At 42.9% G+C, this 12614-nt stretch overlaps 1 protein-coding gene across 1 annotated transcript in view; it reads left to right on the plus strand.

Moving 5' to 3' along the window:
• The window catches only part of Vwa3b (von Willebrand factor A domain containing 3B), a 103529-nt gene that overhangs the window by 54762 nt on the left and 36153 nt on the right, over positions 1 to 12614 (plus strand). Inside the window, exons 10-12 of the mRNA XM_036167150.1 lie at positions 7824 to 7937; positions 9440 to 9527; positions 9621 to 9777. Of these exons, the coding sequence (XP_036023043.1) occupies positions 7824 to 7937; positions 9440 to 9527; positions 9621 to 9777 (359 nt within the window). The remainder of the gene's footprint in view (positions 1 to 7823; positions 7938 to 9439; positions 9528 to 9620; positions 9778 to 12614) is intronic.

The following is a 12614-nucleotide window of genomic DNA, read 5'->3' on the forward strand; positions in this document are numbered from 1 at the left end:
GATTGTCCCAGCTTTTCTTGTCCAGCTGCTGGGTTTTTATCATGGGTATAGGGATGCAGGGGAATTCCATGAATGAGGGCCTTTTACATTTCCCCTTTACAGTCACACCTGCACATCTCACATACCTTTTCCTACCCGTTGGGAATCACCGTTTTCTTTCTAAAATGTTACATTTCAAAAATATTTTAGGAATGAAATCACAGAATTGACTTTTTCTCACTTAGCATGATTTTCTGTAAATCCATAGAAGATTTTACATATGTCAACAGTTAATTCCTTTTTATTGAGGAGTAGTATTCCAGGTGATATGTGTACTACAGTTGGATTAGCCATGTATCTGTTGATTAATCCAAATTGTAAGTTTAGTCTATAAGTTTGTGCATGAGCATTTGTGTACAAATTTCATGTATCCACAAGCTTTCACTTATTTAGGATAAATAGCCAAGAGTGCAGTTGCCAAATCCCATGGTACTTCAGCATTTCACTGTGAAGAAAATGACCAAACAATTTCCCCAAAGCAACTTGTGCCTGAGTTAGAGACCAGCTATTCTACATTTTCAAAGGCATAATGTTCTACCACTATTTTTAAAATCTTAGTCTCTCTGATGGTCATGTGATAGTGCACAGTGAGTTTAATTTGCATTTCCATAGTTGCTAATGGTGTTTATTTTCTTCATGCATTTCATTGTTACTGTTATTTGCTGACTGGTGTCCATCTCTAGTGAAATGTCTGTGCATCTGTGTTGTGAATTTTCAAATGAATGCTTGAATTTCACTGATGAGCTTTAAGAGTTCTTCTCATATTTTCTAGACAGTAGGACTCAGATCAGTCATTTGAAACCTTTCCTCTTGGTTTGTGACCTGTGTTTCCATCCATTTGTCAAGGAGAGGGTTCTAATGGATCAGGTGTTCCTTTCCTGGACCCTTATTGATGTCAATGTAAATACTAGAGTTAAGTCTTTAAGATTTTTTTTTCCTTGAAGTTTTGTGGGTTTTATTTTCTATACTTAGGCTTATTATCCATTGATGTCCATTTCATGCAAGGTCTGAGTTTCATCTCAAATGTCTTTCTTCCCTCCCCTCTTTCTCCCCTTCCTTCCTTTCTTCCTTTCTTCCTTTCTTCCTTCCTTCCTTCCTTCCTTCTTTCCTTCCTTCCTTCCTTCCTTCCTCCCTTCCTTCCTTTCTTTCTTTCTTGGCTATAGTTATTGCTATAGTATGATTTGTTTTTATTATTATATTTTAATTATTTAAATATATTTTGATCATATTCTTTCTTTACCCCAAGTTGTTCCAGATCCTCTCTCCCTCCCTACTCATCTAACTTGGTCATTTCTTAATTAACAAACAAAAACCCAATTCAACAACAAAATCCCTCAAACCAATAAAACCATACCACAAAAGAAAAGAAAAACAAAACCCACCAAAACTGTAACCAAATAAAAGCACACACACCAAAAAAAAAAAACAAAAAACAAAAAACAAAACAACAAAAAAACCCAAACCAAACCAAAACAAAACAAAAAAAAACAAAAAAACAAAAAAAACTGTGGGGTCCACAGTTGTCTAACTACTCCTGAACATGAAGCCTGTTCTGGAATGTTGATATACCCAGTATCACTCTATTGGAAAAAACTGGCTTTCCCTCTCCCAGCAGGAGTTAGTTCAGCTATTAACCCTTACCCTAGTGGTGAGGTTTTCTCTCATTCATTCATTCATTTATTTATTTAAAAAAATAATAAAATAAAATATACTAAGATAAAGAAAAAACTATCAGGTTGGGGATTTAGCTCAGTGGTAGAGCACTTGCCTAGCAAGCGTAAGGCCCTGGGTTCGATCCTCAGCTCTAAAAGAAAAGAAAAGAAAAAACTATCACATTGAAGTTGGATAGGACAAACCAACAGAAAGAATCAGAGACCCACTTATCTGAATGCTCAGGAATCCCATAAAAACACTAACCTGGAAGCAGAGGACCTGGTGCAGACCCATGCAGGCCCTGTCCATGCTGCTTCAGTCTCTACAAGCTTTGCCCATATTAATTTAGAGAGCCTTGTTTTCTTGGTGTCCTCCACCCCCTCTGGGTCTTACATTCTTTCCATCTTCTCTTCTGAGTGGTTTCCCTGAGCTCTGAGGGGAGAGATTTGATGGAGACATCCCATTTAGGGCTAATTGTTCCAAGGTCTCTCTCTCACTCTCTGTATAATGTCTGGCTGTGGGTCTCTGTATTTGTTCCCATCTGCTACAAGAGGAAGCTTCTCTGATGATGGCTGAGTCAGGCACTGATCTATGAGTGTAGCAGAATGTCATTAGGAATCATTTTATCACTACAATTCTTCTCCTTCTTTCTCCTCCTCCTCCTCCTCCTCCTCCTCCTCCTCCTCCTCCTCCTCCTCCTACTTCTCCTCCTCCTCCTCCTTCTTCAACAGTATTATTTGGTTTACCCTAGGTCCCCGGGCTACCTAATCTCAGGTTCTTGGTTACACAAGCAGTGTTGGGTGTGGGTTCCATCTCATGGACTGGGCCTTGGTTGGTTACTCACACAAGGTTTGTGCCACCATTGCCCTAGCAAATCTTGTAGTCAGGACACCACTGCAGATAAGGGGTTATGACTGGCTTGACTTTACATTTCTCTTTCGAGAGCATGCTGAGTACATTCCAGTTCCAAAGATGCTGGAACATAGGGATGAAGGCTCTATGTAGACACCAGGTTGACATTTCCATCTTCAATGAATTGTGTAGGTGTTTTCTTCAGCAACGGGGCCTTGCTGTCACTTTGTGGAGATCAACCTATAGTCTTGTCAACAGTCTGGGTTATTTGGATTTTCATGGGATCCCTTTGGCCAACAACTCAATTAGATACAACCCAGTCCTGGTACTGGAAAATTCATTTAATGACAAGAGATGGCCAACTGAGACTCTGTCTCCCCATTATTTGGTGATTTCATTTAGATTGCCCTCACATATGTACATATTTTAGGAAGTTTCTACTGTATTAGGTTTTCATATTACCCCTCAAATGCCCCTTAATTTTAGCTGTATCTCCCTGTACTCCCTCCTACAACAACAACAAAAGAATACTTCAGGACTGGAGAGATGATTCATAACAAGAACACTTGTTCTTACAGAGGGCCTGGGTTCGGTTCCCAGCACCCACATAGCAGCCCACAACTGTTCAATTCCAGTTCCAGTGGATCTGACATTCTCTTCTGGCCTCTGTAGTGTGGGCACCAGGAATGCACATGGTGTAATACATATGTACAGAAAAAAAAACTAATATACACAAAATAAGAATCCTTTTAGAAAACTCAATACTTCATTTCATTAATTTTACATGTTGGTAAAGATCAGTGGAACACATTTATGTGCATTAAATCTATTTTCTGTGTTCTGTTTCATTGATCCATTCTCTTCCCTTTACCAATACCATTTGGTCTTGATTTGGTGGGCATCAACATCATAATGATTTCCCTAGTGTTTTTATTTTAATGGATAGTTTGATTATTCTAGGCCTTAATGTTTTTGTGTGAACCTTAGAATACATTTGTCCATTTCTATTATAAAATTCTCTGGGATTCATTAGTAATTACATGAATTGTATGATTTTGTTTGGTAGATCACCCAACTCAAAAGCATGGAATTTCTCTCCATTCATTTGGGTCTTCTTTGATGTCTAACAGTAGCATTTTGTGATTTTCAGCATATCTCATAAGAATACAGTAGCTTATTTTTGTTGACTCTGTAACTGGGTCCTTTGCTGAAGGGTTCTACTGTGGGCAGATTTCTTGTCATGTCCTCTAGGATCATGCCATATAAGTAGAGATACTTTTGTATTTCTTATCTCCACTCTTTCTGGCTTTATTTCACCTTCTTACCTCATTTCAGTGGCTAGAATCTCTAGTACTATTTTGAATGATGGTAACAGTGGTCATCATTTTCTTTTTTCCAATATTGGGGGGAAAGAATTTTTCCAATTAAATAAGATTTCAGCTGGGCAGATTTTCATCTATTCTTTATCAAGACGAGAATGTACTCCACTTAACTTTCTGGAAGGTTTTTATTTTTCATCATGAATGGGTACTGGATTTCATTAGATGCTTTTTCTATGTCAATTGATATCTGATTTTTCATCTTTTGGTCTATTGATAGGATAGATGGTATTGTTTGTTTTCAAATACTGAAGCAGATATATATATATTTTTTCTAGTTAGCTTTCTGTTGCTGTGATTAAACACTCTGACCAGAAGCAACTTTGGAGAGGAAAGGCTTTATTTCGTTTTAGAGTCTACCACTGAGGGAGTCAGGTTGGGAATCCCATCAAGGACTTGAGGCACATCCACAGAGGAACACTACACGCTGCTTTATCAGGCCCATAATTCACTAGCACTCTCATATAGCCCAGGATCAACTGTATGAGGAATGGTGCCACCCGTAGTGGGCCAGTCCTCTTATACCAACCAACACTCAAGACAGCACTCCCACCCCCTCTCCCACACTCTCCAGCCCCCACTCCTTCCCCCCAGGCCAATCTAATCTGCACAGTCCTTCAGCTGAGATTCCCTTTTCGAGTGACTCCAGGCTGTGTCAAGTTGTTAGTTCAAGCTAACTAAGACAACATCTTAACTATTTCCTAAATGGTCTCAGTGTACAATGACTGTAAATCTATCACTCCAGTTGCTAATATATTTTGAGGACTTTCATGTCAAAGTTCAAAAAAGTTCCTGGTCTGCAATTTTCTCTCTTTTTAAGTACTGTTTTCTGAGTTTTCATGTCAAGCTAACACCATCCTCATCAAGTGGGTTGAGTTTTTCTCCTCTTCCTTTCTTGGAAGAAAGTGATAAAATTTCTGTGTCTTGTGTAAAATTATCATGGAGACAATTGGACCCAGAAATCTCTGAAAAGAGATTTTTCATTCTGAGCTTGATTTCTCGTGGTTTTAAGATATCCTTATCATCTGTTTCATCTTGTCTGATTTTTGGAAATTCATGATTTTTTTTTTTTTTTGAGAATTTGGTTGTTTTCTTTCTAAACTCTTACATTATAAGGCAAGTCGTTCATTGTGTTCCTTTATGGACTTTCAGTTGCTGCAAGATCTTCAGTTATGTCCTTTGTGTCTGTCATGATTTGTGTCTGTCTTCTCCTTTTGTTTTTTTCTCAGTCTTGTTAGGGGAATTATCAGTTTTATTTTCTATTTTTTTATTTCCCCTAAAAGAATTATATTTATTCATCAAATTTTTTTTATGGACAGTGTCTTTGAAATGTCATCAAATAATCTTAATTCTAATTTTCATTGATGACATTTTGTTGCCTTTTTTTATTCAAGGTTTATTTTTCTTACTTCTTTACAGAAGAGTGAATATATTTGAAAAATATTTATTTTAGTTGTGTGTGCATGTGTATATGTGTTGTGATGTATATGTGTGTTTTATGTGTGTATGTGTTGTGTGTGTGTGTGTGTGTGTGTGTGTGTGTGTATACATGTACATGTGTGTGTGCTGGGTATACTTACATGAGTGCTGGTAACCACAGAGGCCAGAAGAGGGTGTCAGATCCCCAGGAGCTGGAGTTTGCAAGCTGTTGTGAGCCACCTGACATGGGTGCTAAGAACTGAACTTGGTCCTCAGCAAGAGCATCATGGGCCTTTTAAAACCACTGAGCCGTATCTGCAGCCCTAAGTGGTGTTTTTAAATAGTGCCCCGAGCGCTCTGCTGTACTAGAGACTCTGGGTCCTACTGAAATCTTTTATTGTTGGCATGTTGCCACCATGTTTGTTAGACATGTTGACTGTGGCCTGTTTTCGTGGGCTGTGGTTTCAATGATTTAGCAGTTTTCACTGCATTTGTGATAGATTTTTGAGCCTCTGCTGGCACTGCTTGAGGTGGCAGCATCAGGCTCCTCAGACCAGAGTGCTAAGTGTATCTCAGGAGCAGAGTGGCTTCTTCCACTGCTGTGTCTTGGTGTCTCGTGTGTCAGGCAAGGAAAGGCCGTCATAAGCCTTGAGCCCCATGCATGTCCTGTCTACTCGATTTTGATGACACTGTCCAGAAGGCTAAGAGTTTAGACGTGCGGGAACAAACAGGCTCCATTCCCATCCTTGGCCCAATTCTTTTGCCATCCTGTCTCTGATGAGCCTGACTTTTGCTAGAACTGCCGTTTTATATTTCTTCTAAGTGTCTTAATGACTTTTGTCTCCTTCACCACATCCCTTAGATTTGGGATCCTGGATATTGACAGGTGGCCATGCACTGAATTTAATTTTACCTTAATGTTTAATGTAGAAAAATAATGAACACGGTGGGTGAGTGGACAGTATGGGGAGCAGTTACACCATTGCAGGGTGCAGGTTTTCACTTGGTTTCTTCTGTGCCTCCTTGATCTCTTGTCCACAGACATCATTCCCAAGAAAATGCATGGTTTTTTTGTTTTTTGTTTGTTAAACTCTAGGCTAAAGCAGCAGCCAAGACAGGCCCCACCTCTAGTTACTTAGAAGACCAATGAGCTTCATAGGGTGATCTCCCTTTCTCCAATCATGGAACCCACTGGGTTTACTACTCTGTGCATAAGAAGGGGAAAGAAACCCGACCATTTGAAGATTTCCCACTAGTAATCATTCCTGCTGACTCATGGGGAAGAGTGGGTCTGAGAACACAGCAGGATTGTTCACCAGTGCCTACTTAGAGTTGTGGTGCTTGTGCCTCTGGCTTGTAAAGAGCACAGAACACGTCTACCACCAGTGTGTTCGTGTTATCAGATGTGGAAAGTAATCCAAAGTCTTGTCATAGGCTCATTATTCTTTAATGCATACAAGGAAATGTCAATATTTGGTCAATGCCTTCCTTCAGTTACAAGGACTAACAGAGGGTACAGGATAATGCAATGTAAGTTGCCTGGCAACTGTGGACGGCAGAATTTGTAAAGTGACCTAACAGAGATGTCTTGCCCTACACCACACAACTCTTAGCATTATGGATTGTGTTGCATTAACCTAAACACAAAGCTATCCAGGTGGGTTTCGTGTAACCACACAGAAATTTAAAAAGGGGCGGGGGGGGGGCTTTCTCTAGCTGGTGGCAGAATAGAAAGTCAGGGAGACCTGAACTATGAGGGAAATTGAATGAACCATGGCTGATCTAAAGATGGGAATACACATGATAGACTATGTGCATAGTATCTCAAGGAGCTGCGAAAGACCCCTTGCCTGTAAAGAAACACGGACCTCAGCTCTACAACTGCAAGAAATAGCACTCTCCTCTTCTTCCTCCCCCCTCTTCTTCCTCCTCTTCCTCCTCCTCTCCCTCCTCTAGTCTGAATGAGCTTAGAAGCAAATTCCTATTCAGTAGGGGCACAGCTTGAATTGAATTGAAGAATACAATCCATTATGGCAGACCATCCTCTGAAAAATGGAAAACTAAAGTTTTATCTCTTTTTTTTAAAGAGTGTGTGTGTGTGTGTGTGTGTGTGTGTGTGTGTGTGTGTGTGTGTGAGAGAGAGAGAGAGAGAGAGAGAGAGAGAGAGAGAGAGAGAGAGAGAGTGTACTTAGGAGATAGGTCATTTGTGAGTGTTTTTCCCCACCTGCCTTTCCCCCTTGCTTTTTTTGAGACAGGGTCTTTCATTGGCCTGAATCTCTCCTGCTAGGCTGGACTGGTGAATCAGCCAGCCCTAAGGAACTCCTACATCCCCAGTGACAGCTTTTGCTTTCAAATTGTTTCTGAGAATCAAATTCAGGTTTTCGTGAACGAGTCAGGTCTCCAGCTTTAACAAGGTACTTCTATCTAATCAAACATCCTTCCATCCCCAGTTCTATAACCCTCTGTCTGTGGTATCAACAGAATCAACCAAAACGAGCCTACTCAGAAGCTACATATCCATCCTCAAGAGCCGCAGTGACATGAAGGACAACTCCAACTCCAGCAGCTGCATGACTACTGCTCTGAGTGACAGAGGCAAGCATGGACGGTCCCTACCCCAGGAAACCCAGTCCATCTTCTTCTTGCCCACTGTTCTATGCCTTAAAGACATAGATGGGATGGGATATGTTTCGGGGAGTGAGAAAAAAAGTCACACTTGAAACATTACAGATTCCTCCCTCAAGGGCTCCCCTGTAAATCGGGTAAAACTAGTCTAGTGAACTGGGTTTTCCTAGGGCTAGATTTCCTAGTGCCACGTGTGTCTGGGTGTTTGGCACACTCCTGGCTCACTCAGCTACCACAGCATCAGTAGAAATGTTTACTATTTTGTGCTTTGAGTCTGAAACTCTCATACTCCATCAGCCTCTTTCTGGTTTCAGTTATCAATCTTGTAAGGCTAAGTGTGAGGAAGGTATGACTTGGCCACTCAGTGGCTAATGAGATGATTTTTCTTAAAATAATAAATTGAGCCGGGCGGCAGTGCACACCTTTAATCCCAGCACTCGGGAGGCAGAGCCAGGCAGATCTCTGTGAGTTCGAGGCCAGCCTGGGCTACAGAGCGAGATCCAGGACAGGCACCAAAACTATACAGAGAAATCCTGACTCCAAAAACAAAACAAAACAAAACAAAATGAATCCTACAGTGTGCTCTCTACATTTCAAACAGTTAATTACTGACTCCTGAGCACAGCACACAGTCAGTCCCTTATGTAGCAGGAGCACCTGGAGGACAAATGTGTACCTGTGTTAGCTTGTCACAGGTGAATCAGGCTCAGTTTGCTTTGGGGCCGCTGTGTGGGAATCCTTTCCGGCTAGCTTGAGTGTCCACAGTCACATGCAACCTGCTAGTGTTCATGTCCTCAACTGGCTACATGCAATGTGCTAGCTTGCATGTTCTCAGCGGCATACATGTAGTCCATTCATTATGGGACTTAGTACATGATGAGTCGAACATGCATTTAACCAACTCACACCTGAACCGCTTCCCTGCTTTCTGGCAGCTGCTAAACCAATGAAGGAATGTTCCTTTCCACTTAGAAATCCCAGTGTATATAAGGATAAGACATTTAAAACCTCAAATACTAATTTCAAAATTTGAACCGAATGATTCAACAGACTCTAACAGTCTTGGATTTACCCATACTAAGCTGAAGAATCATGAAACAAAGCATCTGAATTGAACATGTCGCTCAGGTCACCCCTCTAGTAATTGTGGGGGAGCCTAGTGCTGAGCAATCACTGGTAATCACAGTCTTGTTAAACATTTGAAATGGGGTTTCTGAAGAAGGGACCTAGGAGTGCATCTGGTTCTTCTATGGGGGGAGCTCTCAGTGCATGGGGGTAGGGCAGGAGTGGGTAAGGCAGGGCAGCATCACCCATGCCTGGGGTGCCAGTCGAGGGGGCTAATGCATTTTGCCCGAGAGCCTACTCTGGTAGGTTCTGAAGTGTGGGCTGCCGTTAGACCTCCATCTGTGTGAGGAGCATGATCGACCCCTGATGTCAGCCCCAGGATACACAGCTGCCATTTCATTCCACAGAAAGGAGCATCCTGCTGATGAATAAGCGCCTGGATGACAAACCGTCAGAGAGACTCACTGAAAACAGAAGCCAAGTTCACGACCACACGTGAGTGCTTGCACCTCAGGAGGACGGTTTGTTCTGCTTTGTTTTCAAACGACCAAGTTGCAAGTTTCAAACCCTACAGTCTTGTGTTCTTAGCTCTGCAGACATGTCCTCTGAAAACTGGCTCCAAACCCATGGCCTGGTGGCCAAGAAGCTCACCATCATGGACGCCTTGGCTGGGACTGTAGTGCCCCGAAGAACCACCTATGTTCCCATTCTGAATAAGCACGTTGTCTCCAAGGTCTTTAATGAGGTAATGGGATTATTTCTGTGCCCCTGCTCAGATGATTTTTTTTTCTGCCTTAGTTTCTTGAGCAATCGCAACAGAGATGTATTGGAGGAAGTGACGCATAGAGGCAGTAAAGGAGGGAGGAGAGAACCGGGGACTCTTACGACTTCCCCTTCCAGGGCGGAGGAAGCGGCCTTTGCTGAGCCGGAAGTCTGCAGGTCCTCCATGCTGCAGGAATGTGTGGAGTTGCAGAGAGAGATGTTGAAAGCTCTCCAGCTCAGAGTTATGAACAGGAATCTAGGGACCAAGGGACTGAGGACAGAGGGCCTTTGCTTGAGAGATGAGGCCCTTTCTCTTCCCAAGTCGAATGACATTTTCTCTATTATAAAAGCCACCACAGGCAAGGAGCAAGGAGGTGGGGCATGGGGGGTGGATCTGAGGTAGTCATGTTCCTGGAGAAGAAAAAGAGCCTCCAGTATGAGAGTGTGGTAAGGTATAAGTGGCCAAGGTCACACACACGTACAATTAGGTTCACTTGGTCCCTGGTATGTGTGAACTCATCTATGGCTTCAGCCAATCTTAGATCAGAAGTTGCATCTGTCCTGAGCATGTACATTTCCCTGTTAGTACCTAACAGTATAATGGCTACTTACATGGCGTGTACATTGCAGTGGGTGTTATGAATCATTGATGACTTGAGGGACACAGGAGGATGTAGGGAGGGTATGTGCAGAAACCCCTCCATTTTACATAAGGGTCTGAGAGGTGTTGGCAATGGTGGTAGTATGTTCTAGAGCCAGTACTTCCATCTGAAGTGGCCAAGTTAGAGTGGGATGTGTGACATGGAAGAGAGGTGGATGTGAGGACCGAGCACCACTGTCGCCTGGAAAATACGAAAGAGGCTGGAAGTAGCAACCATCAGGCTTCCCAGCCCTAATGGGAGCGGCATCCCTAAAGGAGCATCCTGAAGTGTTTACAGATGGGATGCTTGGTGTCTGCCTCAGGATGTCTGTGTGGGACGGGGTGGCAGGGGGTCAGGTCACCAGGGAGGACAAGGCTTATGGTACAATTAATTCTTCCTGCTTTTTATGTGTTTGGGATTTCTCATGAGAACATCTGGGGCAATAAAAATTAAAGGCAAAGAAACTTTAGAAAAATCAAGTGCAAAGGGCAAAGGGCTCCTGCTGGCCTCGACCTCGCTGGGTCGAGCACTTAGAGCAGCAGACAGAGCAATGGCATTCTCTTGTGTTAGCCATCAGTCACACTGAAACTGTAACCAGTGGAGGTCAGCACCACCCTGCTGCAGTGCCCTTCACCCTGGAGGTTGTGGGTGGCATTGGTTACCCTGTTCTCTTACTTTGCCTCCAGGCTCCAAAGGCAATAAAGTGAGTGAACACTGACTTTCCTCTCCCAGGCGGTCGGGTGACATTTTCTTCATGGTCTGTGTATTCCTTTTATTAATATACTTGGGACCAAACCTGTCTAATGACTTCTTCCTGCAAGCAGGATTTTCTTGGGCTTATATCACGCCTCCTTGCAACTCTCCCAAGGACTTGAGATACATCGGAATGGAAAGCTCTCAAAAACAAATGCGGCAGGCTAGGGAAATAGAAGCATATGACCAGAAGAAGAAAGCGTAAAGAGAATATTTATTTCCCTAACTACGTCAAAATGGATCATTGTGGAGGAGGGATGCCAGAAGCAGCGGATGACTACAAGGGAACAGGCTTTTCCAGACAGGGCAGGGCAGCTGCGTGAACTTCCAGCGGTTGTGACTGCATGCACAAGACCTATGCAAGCTCAAACCAGCTCAAACCAGTCCGAACTCCGGAATGGACAGGGGAGGTGGACACAAAACCCTACCCCTAGCTGAGGAGCTATTGGCAATTGGTGGCTGCTGGAAGGGGAGTGTTAGTTTTCTGTAAGGTGTGGCCCCTGGTAGCTCTCATGCTCAGATGAATGGCCTGCACCCAAGAGTACGTGGGCAGCACAACAGGGCTGTGTGGGTTTAGAAAAAAGTGAGGGCAGGTGAGGAAGGGAGGGTTGGTCTGGGAGGAATTAGAGGAGGGACATGCATATTACCAAAATACATCATATGAAATTCTCAAAGAATTCATACAAATGACATTCCCGATAAAAGCACATGAAGTGAAGGCAGATATAAGAAAACATTTGTAGCATGGACAACGAAGGAAGGTCATAAGAACTCACACACACGGGGTTGGGGATTTAGCTCAGTGGTAGAGTGCTTGCCTAGCAAGCACAAGGCCCTGGGTTCAATCCTCAGCTCTGGAAAAAAAAAAAAAAAAAGAATTAGAACTCACACACACACATGCATACACACATACACACACACACAGAGGCGTGCGTAAATGTGTATCTTCACCATAAAGGGATACAAACATGATAACTACTCCAGTGAGAAATCTGAGGGGAAAAAGGGGGATATGTCAAAATGATACACAAAAACATTTAACTTTAATGGTAACCAGATACATGGGGTAAGAAACATACAGATTGAAAACTAATTGGATACCCCTCTCCCCATCAAATTGGAAAGGTCGAGAGCCAGTGAGATGGCTTGGTGGATGAAGGCCCCTGCCGCCAAGTCTGACTCTAATGGGAAGGAGAAGAGTTATTCCTGTAAGTTGTCCTCTGGCTTCTGGGTTTGTGTGGAGAAAGTAAAGCTTTAATGGAGCTTAAGGATTCTCAACTCTGTCTGGAGGAAGCTGGGAGAGGTTTTATCATGGGAAAAAGTCAACTTTGGCTTTCCGCTGCCTAAGTAAAAGACAGTGTGGAGATGTGAGGCTGAGAAGTCATGGCCGTCAAGAGGCAAGTCTGGACAGCGATGCTAAGCGGCG

This window comes from Onychomys torridus, chromosome 18 (assembly GCF_903995425.1).
Source record: "Onychomys torridus chromosome 18, mOncTor1.1, whole genome shotgun sequence".
Classification (NCBI taxonomy): Eukaryota; Metazoa; Chordata; class Mammalia; order Rodentia; family Cricetidae; genus Onychomys; species Onychomys torridus.